The sequence below is a fragment of the Lolium perenne genome, chromosome 7, assembly GCF_019359855.2.
Source record: "Lolium perenne isolate Kyuss_39 chromosome 7, Kyuss_2.0, whole genome shotgun sequence".
Lineage (NCBI taxonomy): Eukaryota > Viridiplantae > Streptophyta > Magnoliopsida > Poales > Poaceae > Lolium > Lolium perenne.
Window position 1 is genome coordinate 310,814,618 of NC_067250.2, and position 21,662 is coordinate 310,836,279.

At 43.9% G+C, this 21,662-nt stretch overlaps 1 protein-coding gene across 1 annotated transcript; it reads right to left on the reverse strand.

Annotated features, from left to right (window-relative positions):
- Nucleotides 1-8,747: 8,747 nt before the first annotated feature.
- LOC127311766 (probable homogentisate phytyltransferase 1, chloroplastic) lies at nucleotides 8,748-13,760 on the reverse strand. Its single transcript, XM_051342225.1, has 12 exons — nucleotides 13,608-13,760; nucleotides 12,132-12,421; nucleotides 11,936-12,019; nucleotides 11,785-11,859; nucleotides 11,593-11,676; nucleotides 11,284-11,373; nucleotides 10,468-10,569; nucleotides 10,191-10,286; nucleotides 9,983-10,054; nucleotides 9,809-9,904; nucleotides 9,344-9,448; nucleotides 8,748-9,191 (listed from the first exon to the last, which is right to left on the reverse strand). The coding sequence occupies exons 1-12, from the start codon at nucleotides 13,684-13,686 to the stop codon at nucleotides 9,150-9,152; spliced, it is 1,215 nt and encodes a 404-aa protein (XP_051198185.1). The 5' UTR covers nucleotides 13,687-13,760; the 3' UTR covers nucleotides 8,748-9,149.
- Nucleotides 13,761-21,662: the final 7,902 nt, after the last annotated feature.

Here is a 21,662-nt window from a genome sequence, read left to right on the forward strand (position 1 = left end):
TAGCGAAGCCCACGCCAAGTCGTTCTTGAGATATTCTATCCACTGTCTATTCTTGGACATCCTGGCGCCCATCCTTTTGCTTGATCAAAGATCTCCATAGCGATGATCTTCAATTAATCTCTTAGATCCTCGAAATAGAGTTCTTTGAATGTTTTTCTTTTGTAGATCGCTCCATAATTTAATCTAGTAATAAATATATAATATGATGTCTATTGGATCACCAGGAATTACATGTTCAAAACATGCTTTATCCCGTAAATGGCATCGCTCAAACAACCCGCGATCCCCTCGGTCTCGCGTGTGATATGAACAACATCCAAAGTAATTGATGTCACGGGCGTTTCGTTTGTCTCTTTTTTTGTTGTTGGTGTTGCTGTAGTGTGATATACGTACCCGACCAACCAAAATCCTATATGCCGCTTGCTCTGGAGCGGCTTCCATGGGTTTCCTAAATGGGCCATTAATAGGCCGGCTTATGTAAGCATTTTTTCCCCTATCTTTTCAAAAAAATATAGTAAAAATGTCCATTGAGTTTGAAAAAAATTCACCGGATCAGAAAAACTGAGGGTTCACAAACTATCACCGGATTCAAACAAATGTTCACAATTTAAATAGAAATACTTATATTGGTAAAAAAGTTCACAAATTTGGATTCTGCCATGTTTGGTGTGATAATCTACTTGTGTTGATCTTCTTTATTGTTTAAGATATTTTGCATTTGTCTTCCGTTTTTGCTTTTAGTTACTCATAGCATTTAGGCGAATCTACTTCAGGTCCAATTATAATTCGTTGAACCTTCTTCACTTTTGGTTATTTGTTTTATATTGTACTTTCTTAGTTTGTTGGATATTTGTTCTGCTTGGTTTGATCTTCGTATTTGTCTGGATCCTCTTCTTCTTGTTTGCCTCATACGGTTGGATCTTTGTTTGATATATTTTTCTTGAGTGTGATGTTCTTATTTTTGGTCTCATCTATTTCCTGTTTCGTTTGTATTATTTGGTTTAATATTCTTTGGTGTTGATCAATTTTTTCAACTTTGGAATCACTCCGTCTCAAGTTTTGTCATTTTTGTTCCACACTCATGTTGGATTTCTTTAAGTGTATTCAATCTTACCTTTCCATGACATGACCACTAAAATTTTCAAAATGTAACAACATTTGCACACTAGCTAAAAAGAGAACATGCCACCAAATTTTATGTTGTTTATCTCTTGAGATAAGCATGACGCAATAAAGTTAACAAATATGGTGAAACCAAACTTCATATTGTAAGGAGATGATTGTTTCACTTATTTGGAACTAACAGTTTGGATACAAATGATGACCAACTTGAAAATAGAAACTAAAGTGAATTCTCGCAAGATAAGCGACTTATTATAGGACAGGTTAGCTAGAGATATTGTCAATTTGTTTTATGAATTAAAAATTGAATTTAGGTCTCTAACAGATAGAATAGCGTGATATGAAAAAATGCTTTAGTTGTGCCTTGCCAACTATTGTTTCATCCTCCTGCTCAAGAAGAAAGGTTCCTTTGTTTTGTTCTTCCCCGTTATTTACCAGAAGAAAGGAAGAATGTAGCTGCCATGATTAGAAAGGACAAATGCCCTAGAGAGGAGAGCCCAACATTATGACTACTTTCCGCATTCATTTCTATGTGTTTCTACAATGACTAGCCCAATTAGCTCCAATATAAAAGTTGGTATGATATCCATCTTCATGATCTAAATTCGATTTAAGATACATTTGTTGTTATACTTTTCTAGCTGGAAGGACCAATACTTATATTGAATATCCAAATTCATCACTTGATTGCATGATATCGTCGATTTAACGAGGCACTGCTACGAAACCAAAAGATATCATTGAGAGATTAACATTTGTTTGTATTGCACTCTCATCAATGTAAGCATTAAATAGATTCCTATAGTTATACTTTCATCACAATGGATAGGTAAAATACCTTTGATAGCCAACAAGACTGAACCATTTATGTATTATACACATTGCCTAGACCAGTGGTGGAGCTTCATTTGAGTCCAGGGGGACAAGAGCCCCCCACCACACACACGCAAACATATATTTTTGCGTGTATGTAATGTAGTCATTATCTTTAGAATATATAAGCAGTTATGTTTTTGAAAAACTTCCTATATTGGAAGTAGTGTGCATGCTTTGGTGGTGAACCTTATATGTTGTTGTGGAAGATCAAAAAATAGTCTGGGGAATCAAACTTCGTCGGTTTTCCGTATTGTTAATACAAAATACCAGTATATGAGACTTCTTCAGTAACACTGTAATTTAACATAAAATTTTCATCACTAACCAAAGTTCGCTCGAGGGTATTATTAACAATGGTCACCTTGGGTCCACTACATTGGTGCCTTTAACAAACCATACGAATTGTGAATTTTCCTCAAGTGGATTTTCATATTAAAAGGGATCGATATGTGTACATGAGAATTCTCGAAGGGCACACTCTTCCTAGTGGTTCAGATCACGGTGATGATTTCACTAGTAACATTGACAGTAAATTCAGTGATTACCGGGACGAACCACTTCTCAGGGTGAAATTGTCAAAGAGTGTCACATGTTGTGTTGACACCTTGAAGTTGGTCACAACAAGATCATAGATTCGTTATTTTTAATACATGAAGTGGAGTCAAATGAAATGTTGCTCACGCATGTTCATCTTGAAGGAATAAGATGGTGTTGTGAATATTCAAACAGTCTGATAGATGCCTTGCACTAAGTTGTATTGGGTGCTTGCAGCAATGCTCTAAGAGAAGTCAATGTAATTAATTAACCTAGATGTGTCAGGGACAAAGACTCTCTTCTGTTAACTTATCTAACAATATATGGAGGGGGCAACTGCCCCCTTGTCTCCAATTATCCTATCATTTCCACTAACCTAACTGTGTCATCTTAGCAGGCCCACCAGCAACCTATTTCTCACGTTTTTTTTTTGTTTTAAACAACAAATAATTGTTATCAGCCTAAAAAGACCGTACGGACGTTCTATTGTCCGTAGCCTTGCTTCCGATCCTTCAGCCTACCCCTTAGGGCATCACCAATGCAAGGCGCTAATGTAGACGCTTGATTTGAAAAAAAAAGTGATCTATTAATCCTGGCGCCCGTCACCAAGCGTCTGCGTTGTACATGCTCTTAGCCCACCAGTCCACCACATGACTGTATCTCTTCCTCACGGAACGTATTTGAATCCAGCGACTACTACAACTGCCCATCATGCGCAATGGTTTAGACGGTTGTTGTCTATAATGACCTACCATGTCACCCTCTAGACAGCAACAAAAAAATATGTACAATGATTCGTCGCTTAACCTGGTTGTAAGCTGTTTTTTCTCCAACCATTATCTTTCATCTTCCTCCGTGGAGTTCTTAATAAAGGTAATATTCTCAATAGATTATGTTAGGGTTTTGGTAGCATCTTCTTTTTCGCTTCCACGTCAACTAATCGCCGAACAGAGGAGAGAGACCGTCAAAGCTCGTAAAACCAGGTGGGCTTTCCGATTGTTTTTGATCATGTCACCGTTATAATTTTTCACTCACCGGCGGTCGTCAGACTCAGATACAGGTGACTCTATCAGCCACCAGATCGGGGCGTTAGAAGAAGTTACCGACCGATCGAGATTATGGCCGCAAGGGTGGAAAAACATGCGACGACGACAAGACTGGTACAATAAAGCCGTTAACAGAATCGATGGGATCTTTTTGGATCGATCGGTCGGGACTGGAGATCGATCGAGTGATCGACGAGACTTCGCGATCGCGCGCTCTGATTGACTGATTGATTTGGGCCGGATTAACTCGATCGGGAGTGAACAGTGGGCGGCTTCAATTCCCCGGTCGGCCGGCCGACCCCGGCGGCCGGAGCTATTAATTTTCCTGCCGGAGCTAGCCTCGCCGTCGCCGGGACTAGTCCTGGCTCTTCCCCGTCCCCGGCGTGTTAATCGTTCTCGTGCATGGCGGATCATCGACGACTCGACTGGCCACTGTGCATCCGTGTACGTGGTCTCGCCGAGATATGGCATGTGATCCATGTCTCTCGCACAGTGGTGGCGACTGGCGAGTGGCTGTGTGCGAGCAGTCTTGCACGCGCGGGCGCAACAGTAGGTAGCTATAGCTATAGCTCGGCCACTGCTGGTACCTGTGCACTTACATTACACCTGCTCGATCGATCTTGAGTTCTTGACTAGCTAGTCGATCGTACGTCATGCGCAGGTGGCCGGCCGGCCGGCGCCACCGTCGCATCGCCTGCGTACGTGCAGTGACGCACGTACCCCGCGCGCCGCCCGGCGACACCGCCGGCGGCCAGCTGGCTCTTGTCCGTACGCATTGTAGCTACCACATATCTTGGCCCAAACATTCCTACCTACACAGCGCAAGCAATTATCATATCGGACCGGGGACCGGCGGCTGCCTGCTGAGAGCGGTTTAAGACGCCGGCCGGAAACGATATCGATAAGCCGACGTGTCTGCGCCTCCAATTGTACACGACGATCCGGCGTGCGCCGTACCGTACCGCCGTGGGATCCAGTGCCGGCCGGCGGCGAGGCAAGCGCAGCAGGTGGGCAATGAAGGGTGTTCTTCCGCCGTGGTCTTTTCCCTTAAGTGCGCCCGATCGCGGCCCACCGGGCCAGGAATGTCCTTTCTTTGTGTTTTTATAGTGAGCAGCCGGAGCCCACCGGGCCCATCCTGGATTAACTGCACTTCTGCACGCATGGTACGTAAACACTCTGATTTCTCTCTGTAAAAGGCAAGAGAACAGTCTTGAGACTCTCGGTCTCAACCAGGACACTGGACACAAGCTCTTATATATTGGGGGGCGGTAGATTCGGAGGTGATCAAGATGAAGTAGGTACTTGAGGGTTACTGATTCAATGACATACATGTCTTCACTCTTCTTTGGGATGGGCTGTCCCGACGCAAGCAAAAATAGTATTAAAGCAATACCGGATGTTCACAATGAGTCTTTCAATGACAAGTATCTTGGCCTTCCCACCGATGTGGGTAGGTCAAAGAATGGGGCTTACAATTATCTCAAGGATGGAAAGGTTGGATGGAGAAGACCCTCTCAGTTGGTGGTAAGGAAATCTGATTAAACCCGTTATCCAAGCCATCCCAGACATGTTCAATGGCATTGTATAAGCTACCAAAGGGTTTGTGTGACCACATCAATTAGTCCATAGAGAGAAAATTCTGGTGAGGGAGTAAGAAGGGAGAACGGAAAGAGGTAAGGGTCTCATGGGATACTCGACCTCGCAGTGCCAAAGTGAAGGGATGGATTAGACTTTCGTGACATAGAGATTTTCAATCTAGCTCTTTTGGCGCGCCAACTTGGTGATTTTTAAATGATCCCGATTCATCGAGTGCTCGCATCTTGATAGCGGTATACTTTCCTACCACCGATATTCCTTCGGCTGCAATGGGATCAACACCATCGCAAATCTAGATGTCTTTATGCGAGGGATGGGATATGGTAAAAAGGTGCTTGATCAGACGCATTAGTGATGGAACCATGACCATCTGGAATAATATCTAGATTCCTCAAGATCAGTGCTTACCCTCCGCATGCATGAATTTCTAAGCACAATCCTCCTAGGATGGTCTCCGACTTCATTTGCTCGGCAAGAGAACTCTTAATGTAATGTACTCACTCCGTAACCGATGGAAATAGACTAAGCAATGTATTTATATTTAACATTCTTCCTCATGTCTAGGCCATTTTAGTCTTTTATAGTGGGTTTGGTGCAGGCCACAAAATCATTTTCATTTTGTTTTTAATCTGCGCGAGTAAAGTCTTGAACTTGAGACATGTTAGGAAAAAGACAAGTCAATGTATTTATATTCAACATGAGGCTGTTTACATCGCTAGACGTGCACACGCAGACGCGGTACGTACGTGTAACCCTTTGAAACTGAAACTTCACAGCAGCTAGCGCGGCCAACCGTGTGTCCTCGATCACAGGAGGGGGAGCACGCAGAACAGAGAGGGGCCGGCCGGCCAACGGCCGAGAGCGGAGGAGCCTACCATGCCATGCTTCCTGATCAGCGGTGACATCGGCATCACCGGCGAGAGCAGCTGGGGCATGCATGCATGCCACTCGCTGGCATGCACATGCTCGACCATCTCGATCGAGGGCCCTGCGCAGAATCAAGCCTCGACGATATGGTGAAGATCCTGTAGGGCCGTGCCCCCAACATAGCCATCCAGTTTCTCCCGGCGCGATCGACGCTACAGGACAAGCTTAGCAGCACACACGCTGCACGCATGTGTAGATAAAAAATTCGTATCAGGCCTCCTGTGAATCATTGCCAAGCATACATCCACGGTGCTGTAGTCTATGAATCACAGATGGTCAGCTCGGTTGCTCGCACGCCCTTTTTATGCATCTAGCAAGGGACGTCTTTTGCACATAGCCACGAATTGTTGGGTCAAGTCTAAAGTTATGTTATGCGTCTAGCTTGGTTGTAAATAACATATTTTCAGTTTATTTGTGCACTTTGTTAGGCTGCCAACAGAGTTAGATTTTGGCTTGAAGATGGAAATTCAGCTTTTTTTGTTGCATAGTCTAGTGTTGTGGGAACCACTTCTCACAAGTGGTGATCTTACCACTGTGAACTAGCAAGCACCATGTCAACCTAACGAGCACCACCAAATCAACGTCGTTTAGCCTGAGATACTAGCAAAAGTTCTTCAAGATGTTACCTAGCTGCTATTAAATAGGAGTTCGCTAGGGTATTACCGAGGTACTAACAAGTTCCAGTTATGCATACAAATAGGGGTTGTTCATAGAATAGGATGGCATGGCACAATCTTCTTCTTCCTCTTCACTTCTTCCTGTTCATAGCCTGATCGTGCCTCTAGCAGCACACATAGCATCATCCCGCTCCTGCATCTTGTTCCTTCACCTGACTATCATTGAGACCGACACCATGGTCAGAATCAATGTCGCCATGTGTCACGTCGCCCTCATCCGGGAAGAACTCATCAAGACCTCTTATGTAAGATTTAGTTGTGCAGAATGCAGCATGCAAGAACTAACTTAATTAACTTGGGTAGGAAAGGATGAAATAGCTTTTGATCATGTTCTTCGAACCAACAAATGTCCCCTTGATCGTCAATTTATGCTTTAAGTGTCTGAGATTGAAAAGTTACTAGGAATTTTTTGGGTAGTGCCTTGCAAGGAACTCACTAAGATGGTACCTTGTTGATATCAAGGGTGGGATAATACTAGGGCGACAAGCCTATCTTGCATCAGCTAGGTGGAACTTACCCTTTAGGATTTTGAGGTCGGCCATCAGGTCTCTCTAAAATGTTAATCAGAATCGTTGCATCATGGGCTGATCCTTCCCATCCAGCTAATACATATGTGAACCTCATATCAAAATCAATAGTTACAAGCATATTTTGGTTGGTGTCGTGCTTTCTCCCCTGCATGCATTAGAGTCGCTTCTGGACACTCTACCAGTCACATGAATACCATAAATTCCATCAACACAATCCTAACATGTGCATGAACAAATTGTTAGGCCCCATTGCAATAAATCATGTTATGGACTGCATGTTATAGTAAGTCTCACCTTAAAATATTGAAACCATCGGCAAGTACTAGCAGATAGCGGCTTGATCACCTCTCCGCCTTGAGCTCCCCAATAGCATACATAACTTGCTTGAAGTACATATATATTGTCTCAGTTGATTCCCTTCATGTGTTTTGGATCACTCGAAATCTCTGGTTATGGCTAAGAACATGAAGGAAAATTTCCACTTGATCTTCAATACAAGTGTGGAGGTTATCTTTAAGAAACCCCTAACCCTTAATGTGTTCACAATATGATTAAAAGGGGCTCTTTTCATCCTAAGCATATTGATAGCCTCTACATCATTGTTATTGTCATCCACTCTCCGTCGTGTTCAAACATGGGAGCATATGTTATGGGGGGGGGGGGGGGGGGGTGGGGGGGCATGGCATTGCGATGAATCGCTCTCTGGTGGATCAAAAGTATGCAGGCCTGAATCACCGCAATGATGGCAGTTGTCTGAACGAAAAGCTTCATCTCGGGCGTCCTAATTAAGTCGATGTTGCATAAGTAACATGGAAATCGGCCACAATTTGAAACTAGCAAGCTATGGAGCTAACTGTGGGGTAGGGGGTTGTAGGTGCTTATAGCCTTGGTTGAGGACGGCGACATGCTGCCGGGGCCGAAGATGACGGTAAAAGAGGGTGGTGGAGACGATGAGAGCTCGTCGGTGCCGCTGATCTGCAATCTCCGCTGTCAGTGAGAGAGAGTGGGTGGGAAAGCCGGTGGCAAAAATCCGTGAAATCGGAGTAGCCGGTGTTGCATATCTAAATTGCTGCCGTCGCCATCCGAGAGGAAAAGTGAGAATGGTTTTCTTCTCGAATGATGGTGACCGACGAGTACAGTGAGGCTACATTTCACGCCAAACTAGGAAGCCAATTGTTCAGCTCCCTACGAACGCTTATCCAGCGACAACTCTCAATTCAAACGTGCCTGTACCGTGGGTGCGTTAAGGTTCATGCCAGCCAAGAACGCACAGCCCGGTTGGCAAGCAAACGGCTGATTTTTGCTTCCTGGAGCCGGGTAACAGGCTTACCAGCAACCAAATTCGCCCCTAAACTTTAAGATAGTTTGGGCGAATAGTGATGGCGTTCCGTGTCCCGGAACACCGAAGATGACAAACAACCACAGCGAGATGCACGAGCTTTCTAACAAAACAATGGGATTTCGACGGATCATATCAGCCAATAATTGCACCATCGCAAAGTCAATGTGCAGATGGAATGTAAGGCCACAAGGTATGTACGAACAAAATGAAATGGGGTGAGCTAGCTTTATTTTTCCCAGAACGTGCCTTCTGCTACTGCAAGAGTTTGTTGCTACCACCTACTTCTACAGCTCACCAGGCCCAGCCTGGGTACGTTTCCAGGGGGTTGGGAGGTTGTACATCTTCAGGGAGTGACCTCATCAGGGCTGGAATATCAAGGATGTACCGGGGCTTGCTCAGGGAATTTTATTGGGCGCAGTCCGTGGCCATTTGATTTTCAAACAGATATACGTGCAGCTTTACTCAGCGCACTGAAGTTCCTCCGTGGAGTAGCTTGTCCTCATCTTACAAGAGGAATGAGCAGGTACTCCGCGTAGAACAGCTGCAGGTCCATGTGGAGAGTGGATGTGAGTTAAAATGGGGCATATCATTCCAGGATTCAATAAAGAACTAATTGAATTCGTTAGGGCAGTACACATGGCCCTACAAAGGATTTTACAAAGATCAGGAATGGGTGCTGATGTCAGCAATTACCTTCCAGATGAACATGTAGAATGATGTTATTGCAGCTTTGCTTGTCATATCAACGGACCGTGCGCAGCTCCATAAGATCGAGGCAAGGATTGCATGGCCAGCGACCTGCAAAACACACGTTCGTAAACCTTCCAGAATGGAACTGGAAAAAACCATTTACAACGACCTATAGAAGGTGAAGCCTTGTGGTTATCTCTTTTTTTGCGAAATAAGCATTGTGATTATCTAAAACAATATAAGTAATCCATTTCGATTTCTATCATAATATCTCAATCAAAATTCAGAAGAGGAAGAAAGTCCTACAAATCGCTACAGATGTTAGCCATGATGTGATGGTAATCAGTTCAAAACTTCTGCCAATACTCATATTGCTTAGGTTGGCAAAGATGAATAGCTTAAACAGTTACTACTCTTAAGCCTCTACTGATGGACATTGCTGAGAGATCTATGAGATGTGACCCATACTGTTACAGATTTGCTCCACAAACTGGAAGAAGTTGCCCCCATCAGTATTGCAACACCATATGCCATCTCAAGTAAACCAACACAAATCCAGAAAACCTGTGTGGAAGTTTAGATCAGAAAATTCAAGAGTAAGGCTCTTAGCAAAATAACGTTGTTTACTATTTATTTACTAACCTTGTTTTGACCTAATCTAACACTGAAAGACTGAATTCCAAAAATACGGTCCCCTTCAATATCAGGTATATCCTGCGAAAACAGTAAAATTCTTCAGGCAATTTGTTTATACTATATTGAAAGCAATGCAACAAATGAAGCAAACCATGAAAGGATATTTATGACTTATGATCTGCAGTAATGTAGTACAGAAACTAGATATTGTTACCTTGAATAGTGCTATTACAACTGAGAAGAAAGTCATGAATGCAGTTGCAAATATTAATGGCTTTGAAAAGACTGCTGGCCTTCTGAAAACAAATGTCTGATAGAAAAACAAGGCAACACAGTATAAATCATATGCAGCAGTTATCAACTTATCATGTTTTACCAATTCCTTCAGGAAATTACTTTATAAAACAAATCACAATTACAACTGCAGACAGAATAATATGTTTTAATATAAGTTGCTTCTTTGTTTTCAAATAGCTCATCAGAAGACTTGCCTGAATGTGGAGAAAAAATGCCAGTTGAACAATCACCGCACGCACTGCTAATATGCAGAGTGCTGCAACAACAGCAAATCTCTTCCATCGAAAGTATGGCAGCTGTAGAGTACCAAAATGGGAATTTCAGCTCTTTAATTAGGTAATAAAAGGGTATCGATGGCTCACACCAAACAGAGTGATATTCCAGATAATTATGCAACAATAGAAACAAATATACAAAAAAATACTTTCACATTTTAACATGCAGTCATCATTCTGTGATTCAAGAAAAAAAAGATTTTCTTGTATCATTTTGGGCTTTACCACATGCCGACCCCGAAACAGTTTCAAGGCCCAATTTAGCCTATCTAATTTGAGTGTTGTGCAGAGTGCAGAGCAATCTTTTCAGCTGCAACATGTTAGCCCATTAAATCTGCAGCTCAGATATAGCCCTATTGGTGGGCTCCACATGTGTCAGTTTCCACATCTTTCAGGCCCATGTGAAAGTAAGAAAATGGCTGGCATGAGCATTTCACTAAGATTGCGAAAGTATTTTCTAAAGTAGGTTTCTTAACTATTATTATTACTGCAATAAAAAACTGTCAAACTAAATGTTTGTACTACAGCAGAATAGGCAGCAAAATCATCACAGAGAAATATGAATATACAGAAAACGTCAAGTTATATGTCGTGAATTGATGATCGTAGACGTAAGCTAATAAATCTCTGTATTACAGCAGAATAGGCAGCAAAATGATCACAGAAAATATGAATATACAGAAAACGTCAAGTTATATGTGGTGAATTGATGATCATAAAGACTTAAGCTCTTACATTGACTGAATAAGCAGTTCCAAGAACAAAGCTAATAAAAAGAGCCCAAAACAGAGGTGGTGATCCAACAACCCATCCAAGGGCAAAGCTCTGCAATACAAACAGCAATACTCCAGAATTAGTCAGACAGAACTGACAGCAAATAGCCTTCTACCAAGATTAGCACAAGTACAAATGAATGAAAATAGACTTTATTTCACTGACGAGTAACTACTAAACACTAAACCGGAAAAGAGGAACTGAAATTATAAAAAGATGTTATCATAGTTACAACAGAAGCAAAATAGCAAATATCTAAAAAGACGTTACCATAGCAGCAGAAACTGACACTATTGCAATCCCAGTTGCAGGAGAGTATTCCCCAGATGCTAGTGGAAGAGTTGGCTTGTTAACCTGGTGAGTCACCAGCATTAGCTTCAACAGAAGTTCAGAACAGACATAATAAAAAGTAGCACTGTGAAGCCGAAATCTAAACATTTGAGCTCAATGAATCTACAATACCTTGTCTATTTCAATGTCAAACAGCTGATTCAATCCCACAATGTAGATGTTCATAAAAAAGGCAGCCACCACTGCCTACATAGGAGTAAAAATGCATCAACTTTTATACAGCTCCATCACTGCAGAAGAGAAGTGTTGCTCAAAGTTGTACCTCCAGCAAACCAGTGAGGAACAAGGGCGAAATATCAGACAAGCTCTCGACAGCTAGCAGGGAAACCGAGACTATGCTTAGTGCCTGCCTAAACAAGAATTTTACTCTTAGATGCAGGGGAGAGTAAAAGCATAGCACAGCCCAATTCTATAGCTGGTGATGTCATCTAAATGAAACAACAGCAACATGACTTAACTGTTCCTATGACGGTATGTGGCCGAGAAAACCTGTAAAATGCATCCAGAGAAGATGATATTGGCTTCCAGATGCTTGCTGGATCATGGGCTTCAGCTTCAGGCTGCAGCGATTGCCCCGAAGCTATTGCAGAAGTATTTCTTGATTGATGTGATATCCTATGGTAGGAGTATTTCCAATCCAAGAATTTTTTACAATGATCAACCCTAGGGCCTTTGGACCCTTGGATGGACAAAGAAACTCGCCCTTGGCCATTTGGTTGGATAGAACAAATTGATGGTAGAATATAATCTGTAAAATCAACATTTCAAAACTACGTCAAACTTTCAGAAAAAAGAAAATGGAAGAACTTCATCCATAATGCATGGTATGTGACAATATGTAAGCTCAAATACGGGTGTATCTATTATCTGATTAGGCCTTTGACTACAAAATAGGATCACTTAAGGCACAAAGAAGAAAATGACTTTTAAGCCTTGCCTACTCCGTTTCCATCAGGTCGGCTCGTTAGGTTCACCGAAAGAAGATGGGAGGTGTGTGATAACACAGAGATGCTAGACTTGTTTGAGTACAATTCCTTCTGGTTATCGCAGGGGCGAATTTCACACCAGCGACAAAGAAGTCTGATCATACAGCTACAATAGGAGAGAAACAATAAAGTACTACGATTTCAGCAATTTGTCAGCGGATCCATTTGTGCCTGACATAATCGACATGGAAAGCTTCTTTAACTGGAACTAGAAATGCCTTGGCATCTGCTTGATACTTCACAGGCCTTCGACGCAGCATGAGGGATCATTCCAACCAAAACAGGAAAATACTTCACTGTAACTTAAAGAAGTTGAAAACCTGCAGCATAATTTCTCCATAAATCTCTTCCCCGTTGACCTATCCTCCTGCTAAATGCTAAATTGACCACACACAGACAAAAAAAAACAAGCATGCATCATATCCCTCTCTACTCAACACGAGCAAAACCACCAGGTGGCTAACGAAATCGTTGTGTTTTGCCCCACCGAAAGAAAAAGAAAAAAAGCAGAAGTACCAGAATGCCTAACTGTTTCACATCTTTGCCCACCGATAAACATTCAATGCATCAGCTCTGGTCCACTATGATACTGAGCCAGAGAGCAAGTATAAACCCCTAAACCCAGCCCTTCCAACTGATTTCCAATAGCAAGCAAAAAAAAAATTAGACAGATGTTACTGATCCCTTTTCTAATTTCCATCGATTAAGCACCGACCCATTTCGGTTTACTCTTCCTATTCCGAAAAAGGGCGCTCCAAGGAGAAGATTCGCATCCCGGCGATTCGCATCCCGCGACATCGCTTTCGGTCCGCGAATCCGGTAAGGGCTTCTACGGACTGCATCCATTCGTACGGTAACGGCAACTGGTCAAAGCTACTGAACGGCGATGTTCACCAATCACACGGAGCGTGCGGAGCGGGGCAGCACGAGGGGTAGAGAAGCACTCACCTCGCCGGCGGGTGGCGGCGGCGGCGGCGGCGGCGGGCGCGGAGCGAAGGGACGACGGGCGGAGGCAGAGCGAATCCATCGCCGTGGCCCGTGGGCGAGAGGGAGTGAGTGGGCAGTGTGAGACAACTGAGAGGACGAGAGCAGAAACACATGGCAGGTTTAAGTACTGTAAGAAAATTGACCTCTTTTCCTTGACAGAGACGCAGTGGTTGCAGCTGTAGCTTTGTTTTCACAGGCAACTTTTGCTTACATGACAAAAATATAGTTTTCTTATTATTATTGGAGAACTATCTTCTCAATTGTCTCTCTAGTTGCAAGTTCTGCCATATTTTTTGCGTGGGGAATTCCCTTCTCCATTTATGTCTGGTGTACATTGTAGACACGACAGGTTTTTCCAAGGTTTTTTGACGTGAGTAATTCTCTGTCTCTCTGGTTAGAGCATCTCCAACATACGCGCTATATAGACCGCGCGCTATATAGACCGCGCGCTATATAAACCGCCGATTTGCGCGCAGAAACGGAATCGGTCCTCTAGCAGGCGCGGCATACGGCGCGGTGCTGCAAAAAGTTTGGGGCGTGCGGCTTTTTGCACTATCCCGAGCGCCAAATGTGACGCGTCGGCTACAGCGCGCAGCATCGCGTGAATACCCCAACGGCTGGAAATCCCCCCCCCCCCCCTCCCGCGCCCTCCATTTTCCCACCGCGCCGCCGCCGCGAAATTCCACCGCCTCCGATTAATTCCGTCGCCGGCCCCGTTGTTGCTCGCCGCTGCGCCATAGATCCACCTCGCTCGCGCCTCCTGCCGGCAGTACCCGGCCGCTCCGCCGCGCTGTACATACCGGGCGCCGTCGCCACTGACCGGCACAAGGCCGGCGCTTCTCCCCGCCTCGCCCGCGCCATCTCCTCTCCATACCCCGCCCCACTGTCGCCATGTCATCGTCTTCGAGCCTATTGTCAACATGGCGCAGCCAAGATGCTCGCCGATTTGCTCGCAGGGTATGCGCCTCCAACGGTCGGCTGCCATCATTTTTTCTATTTATTTTGCTTGCTACTAGCTAGTTGTAGTGAAGTCATTTCATATGTATGTTTGTAGAGTTCATCATACGATTCATCGGATGACGAGTACGACCAAGAGGAAGAAGAGAACATATCCTTACTATTAGCATACCGCGTCGTCAAGAAGCCAAAAATAGTTGGATCGGTATTCGGTACACGGAATTTGTGGAGAGAAAGGATTGAAGGGCATGAGAAGTTGATGCGGTCGTATTTCAATGAGAATCCGATATTTCCTGAAAGCTATTTTCGGCGGCGTTTTCGGATCAGCATCGACTTGTTCAAGCACATCGCAACGGAGGTGACCAAGTATGATCGTGTGGTGACCCTGCATACCACTGCATGTTGTAGTATGCCAGTCGTTGATATAACATTCACGAAGTATCATTCCGCAAATATTACATCCCTCAGAGTAGTACAACAGAACATAGCAGGTCCATAACTCATTCATTTAATATTACAATAATCATACATATATCGTCTCGGAGCTCCTCTTGGGTCCTAAGAGGGATACTCCTGGGTTCGAGGCGAACCCAACTTAGCTTACAATATAAGAGTTTCACTAAGTTATACATTTATTCTTCCGAGCAGCTAAATACTAAGAGTTCGGACTGCTCGGCTACTACTACTACTCGAGATGTTTAGGCTTGATCTCCTCCGGAAGCCTCCCCGGATCCGTAGACGATGAGGTAGTCTACGCCTTCGATACCTCCAGAGAGGTCTGGTTCATCATAGCCGATGATCTCGGCTCCTTCATTGTTGTCGTAGTCCTCCTCCGCATTTATCTGCATAATCTAAGCATGGGATTTAAGAGTGGTATGAGTACGAGCGTACTCAACAAGTTCATTATATATAAGAGGTGTTTAATGCACTAGCTACGATATTAGACCAGAAAGTCTAATACCAATGCAGGTTTTGATAAACATTTCTTCAAGAGATTGCTTTTATTCCAAAGAGCTATGTCCGTCAGCCTTCACCGGTTTACTAGAACTTAATGGAGCTCCTTTCCGGCCGCGTTCGCAGTTCCATATCCCGGAACAGGGAGTGACAGTCACGCTTCTTTACACTCTGCAGAGGTGTGTTGCTTTACCCATAAGAGATCTTAACCTTGGTGCCAACCGGGCAGCTTTCCCGTCCACACTTCCTTCGGTGTGAGGCCCGGTATAAGGTCTAGCCAATCATGTTCCTCCGCTACCTCGAACACCCACCCTTTGTTGCATGCCCCGACCCTGGGTCCTCGCCGGTCCCATTATTCCCACTCACGGGTGGACCCCGACCACGACAACAGTTTGGGACTCGTTAACCAAACTCCTTCGCCGGTAGCTGCAACCCATCATAGACCGCAATACCGTGGGGACTTAAGGCTTCCCCAGCCAACCGCTTGCTCTTCGAGCGACAAGTGTCTACGGACTATGCCGTGGGGACTTAAGGCTTCCCCAGCCAACCGCTTGCCCTGACAGAAACAAGTGTCTACGGTAAAGCGCATCCGTTGATGAACGAGAGGTGGAAACACTTTTGACTACTCCGTCCCACTCCGGATCTTATGGTTAACACGGGTATTATGGCACAAGAATCACTGGCAACATTTGTTGTTTAACCCTAGATGGATATAAGCCCGTGCAATGGAACCTCCACCATATCAACACAATCCATGGTTCCATTGCCCACCACATAGTCATATTCATAGTTATGAAAGTAGTGGTTTTGATTTTTATGCAATAGTGATAACCATAATACTTTGCAAGTAATTTGCTAGAAATACTCAAATGACATGAGCAAGTGATGAACTTGCCTGAACACTGCAAAGTTTTGCAGTTGGAAGGTGTGGACTGACCCTTGTCCTCTGTCTCTGAAAAATAGCATCATTGTCCGATAAGGGCAATGGTTAAAGAAGCAATTATGCATGATTCCAGTTTTAGGTTTTGTTCCCCCTTCCGATGTCGTTGTTATTTCATGTGAGAGGTTAATACTAAGAATAACTTGGAGATACTTGATTTAGGGTAAAATATAATCTTGAAATATTGTCAAGATGTTTTTAAAGTCCAAATGCATTAATGGACTTATTTTCATTATTGAAAATAATATGAGTGATTTAAATTATTATTTAAATCATCAAAATAAGACTTATTCTTAATTGTCTTCAATAATTCTGTTTGGTATTTTATTTAAATAGAGAATTTTATGCTGATCCATTTTCATATTTTTAAGTTATTTTTTAGAGCTTCTAAGCATTTCTTATTTAATTTTAAAGTTTCTGCATTTTATGAATTGTGAAATGCCTAAAATACCCTTGGGCCCCACCTGTCAGGTGGCCCAACGGGTTAGGTTTGGCCGACCCACCTGGTCCGGCCCAACCCGCTCACTCTCTCTCTCTCTCTCTCGCGCGCGCGCGTGTCCTAACCCTAACCCTAACGAGCTCTGGCGACTCTCGTCGCCGCCGTCTTCTCCGATTTGTCCCGGCCAGCTCCGGCCGTCGCCGCCGGCGAGATCAGGTGGGTCTAATCCGCCGCTCGACGGCGAACACGGTGGTCTGCGCCGATTCGGTCTTCGTCCTCGTCATCGTGCGTCCGCATCTCGCCTGCGATCCTGGCCGTGGCGATTCCTAGCGCTTCGTCGCCCGCCGTCGATCCAGGTGCCGTGGCGGTGCTAGAGCGCCCCCTGCTCGGCAACGCCAGGCCAGGCGCGGCTTGGCGCTGCCCTGGTGGCCTGTGCCGCCGTGCCGCCATGGCACGCCGGTGCTCTGCTCCAGGTACACTCCTCCTCTGATCCCCTCCTCTCTCTCACTCTTGCCTGCTCTTCTTCTTCCTCCTCTGAGTTAGGCCGCGGCTGCTCCTCCTCATGGAGTTGCTTGCCGTGCTGGTGCTCTGCTGCGCCTAGCTCACTGTGTGTGCGTATGCTGCTTTGTTGCTGCTCTGATGCTCGTGCTGCTGTGCTATTGCTGCTGCCATGGCCTAGCTCTAGTTCATGTGCTTGTACTGATGCTCATGCTCATGCTAGCTTCACTATTGTGCTGTGCTTGCCTGCCCAAGGCATGTGTTGTTGTTGTGTGGTGCTTTGCCACAACTCTGTGCAAGAATTCCTAATCTAAGTGGTTGCCATGCTCTCCTGTCTTGTTTAATTCTCTCTCTGTGGCTCTGTTCTTGTTACTAAGCTTGCTAGATATCAAGTGTGTTCATGTATGCTGCTCTAGCTTGGGTTCTGTGTGGATTGCTTGCAATTTGGCAAGTTCCAGAGCATTAGTGTGATGTTCCTTGTGCTCAAATTCATGAGCATGCTCAATTAAGCAATGCAGTTGGCTTAACTGTATGATTCAGTGATTATTGTATGTGCTTTATTGGTTTAGCAAGATCCAGTGGTTCATCAAACCTTTGATGTGCTTCTGGATACAATCATATGATTATTACTATGGTATCTGTTTATTCAGTTAAGACTTGTGTGTAATTCTTCAGTGGCTGATTTATTTATGATGCTATGCTTGGCTTGTAGTAATCAGTAGCATGAGTTAGCAAGCTCTGATGATTACCAATCATCATTAGCTTGATGGTTAACTGATGTGCTTCCTATTGTGGCTAACTGGTGCTTATCTTGGTGTCTGGTTTTCACCATGCCTTGTGCTGGTGTAGGCTGTGCCTGATCCAGTGCCTGTTGTTGCTTGCAGTGATCCACTGGATCATTAGCAAATGTCTGTTTCATGATTTACTTGTTAATATCAATTATCTGTGTTGCCTTTATTGATTGAGTGGATAATTGATGTGAACTGCTGAGCAGTATTGATCATATAGATTGTTGAAGTGAAGCTAGAGGGATGCCAACATCAGTTGGGTACCCTAGCTCCCTTTTGAACCCATCTGGGTAATGATAACTATTTATGGCTTATCTGTGGCTACTGTGGAGTGGTTGAGGTAACCTTGACAGTAATTCTTTGCTGTTAGGGTGGCTCCCATCAGTGTTGGCTTACTGTGGCTCACTAGATGCTCTCTGGTGGATCCTTTTATTGGATTGCCAGTAACTTTGATGTTGAAATCAAAATAGACAATGATTTGTCTAAGTCTGATGGCCTGAATAGCTGTAGGTGCTAAGTGTGTAGCTAGGCTAGCTTGTGCTCTCATCTCTTGCTAGATTTCTTCAGTTATGCATTGATTGTCATAGCTGTTGTTCCCTTTAGATGATTTACTAGTGGCCTTACTACTCTTGCTTGCACCATATGGCTTAGTAGCCAGATGATGACACAACTTGGGTATCACACCCTTTTGATTATGTGTGATGGATGCATATGCTTATATATGAACAAAACCATCTGGTTTGTTCATGATGCTTGGTATACCTCACTCCAGCTCCTAGAATTTGATGTTGGTGTAGAGGTGTTGCTTCTGTGTTGATGTGTTGGTTTAGCTTGCCCTGCTCCTCCTTGTGAGCTTGATGCCTCTTGGTTATGTCCTGTGGTGGTGAAAATGTGTTGAACAGCAGTGGCTGTTCAAGCTGTTCTTGTGTTCTTGGCTGTTCTTGTGACTTACTCTGTGAAGCTGATGTCGATCAAATGATCTAGGGTTTACTGTGGCAAGTTTTATATGCTTCTGGCTTGCTCTTGTTGGTCGACAGCACTACCTACAGCTTGTGGTGACTCACTCTGGCCTTGTGTGTTGTTACACATGCACACAGCCTTGTGTGCTGCCTGGTTGTGTGTGTGTGCAAGTCCAGCTTGGGACTTGTGCTGTGGAGAGATCAGCTCGGCAGCTTGATCATATCCACCCTTTGCAATATTTGCTAACCTGCCAAGTGGCTTTGCCACTTGGCTTAATGATCTGGTTGTTGTGTGTGTGTGCAGGGATCAAGAAGATGCTCAAGATGAACTCAAGATCATCTTGATCAGGGAATTCAGGAAGTTCACAATGTAGTTTAGGTTATTTAAATAACTTGTAATTTTCCTTTTTCTGTTTCTATTTATTCAATTCTTGTAATATGTTGTAATTCCATAATTCAATGCTGAATATTGTAAAGACAATGTATTATGTGTGTGATTATCAATAAAGCTCAAGTTTTCCTTAATGAGCTTAATGTAATTGTTGTATTACTTATATTCTTGCTTAATGATAATTGTTTGTTAAATTATCTCAAATTTGAATTATGTGATGATCATTTGATGTTTGAATTTGAATTTGAATTTGAAATTCAAATTTGGTTTGAATTCATTCAAACAACTTAACTTGTAATTCAATCATGCAACTTATGATTTCAATGCAATATCACTTCTCTCTTCTCAAAACCCTAACTTAGATAAGTAGGAACAAGTTCATCGCACTCTCGAAACCCTAACCCTGTAAGGTGTCGAGAGAGAAACCTGTCCCCCTTCGATGCAGTTTTGTTTTAAAAGCGCGAAATTTCCCCGTAAATTACAATGCAATGCACATCCCTTTCTAAAATCTACCCCTCGATTGTCTCTAAACCTGGGACATTACAGCCTTTCCCCCTTAAAGAAAACTTCGTCCCGAAGTTGTGGTTGTAATACCTGAAGAGTTCGGGGTATGTTTTCCTCAGGTCTTCCTCTTTCTCCCAGGTGGCTTCCCTCTCGGGATGATGCTTCCATTGTATCTTGTAATACTTTATAGCTCGATTCCTGAGGTGTTTCTAGTTTTCCTCGAGAATCTTCGCTGGCTTCTCGATGTATGTCAAATCTGGTTGTAGCTCGAGCTCTTCATGTGATACTGGTTCATCTGGGGTCTTCAAACATTTCCTGAGTTGCGACACATGGAATACGTTGTGAACCTGAGATAACCTTCCTGGTAGTTCCAATTCAAAGGCTAACCCTCGGTTTTGACTCAGAATCTTAAAAGGTCCGATGTACCTAGGGCTTAGCTTTCCTTTTACTCCAAACCTCTGAAGTCCTTTCATCGGGCTCACCTTAAGATATACCATGTCTCCAACTCGTGGCTCCCAAGTTCTCCTCTTTTGATCGGCATAACTCTTCTATCGGCTTTGGGCTATCTTAAGCCTATCCCTGATAATGTCAATGATTTGTTGCTTTTCCTTGACATAATCAGGGTTGAACTCTTTGCTTGCTCCGGCTTCATACCAACATATCAGTGATCTACACTTTCTTCCATACAGAGCTTCAAACGGTGCCATCTTGATGCTGCTTTGATAGCTATTATTGTATGAAATCTCTGCTAGTGGTAAGTGCTCCTCCCATGATCCTCCGAAGTCTAGGGCACAAGCCCTAAGCATATCCTCTAAGATCTGGTTGGTTCTCTCGGTTTGTCCCCCTGTCTGGGGATGATAGGCGGTACTATAATCCAACTTGGATCCTAAAGCTTCGTGTAGTTGCTTCCAAAATGCTGACGTGAATACGGATCCTCGATCCGACACGATCTTCTTGGGCACTCCATGTTTACTCACGATCTCTTTGATGTAAAGATCGATGAGTTTCTCTCCTTTATCCTGCTGATTTACCGCTAAGAAGTGTGCACTCTTAGTCAACCGGTCCACGATTACCCATATCATGTCCTTCTTTTTATTGGTCATGGGTAGTCCGGTGATAAAATTCATTCCTATCTCCTCCCATTTCCATTCTGGAATAGGTAAAGGTTGTAACTTCCCTGCCGGACTCTGGTGTTCAGCCTTCACTCTCTGGCAAGTATGACATTCCGCCACATATTGTGCTATTTCTCTCTTCATGTTGTTCCACCAGAATAGCTCCTTTAAGTCCATGTACATCTTTGTACTACCCGGATGTATGGAGTATGGTGTCTGATGGGCTTCCCGGAGTATTACTTCCTTGATTTCAGCAATATCCGGAACACAAATTCTCTTCTGGAACCATAATGATCCAGATTCTCCGTGGTGAAATTCGGATGGTCTTCCCTCATCTATTCTTCTCATCTCCTCCACGATGAATGGATCATCCAGTTGACCCATCATTATTTCATTCTTCAGGTTGACATTTAGCTCATCGGCTACTTGTAAAGCCGATAATCCTTCATGAGCTTCTTTCTCCCAAAGTTGTAT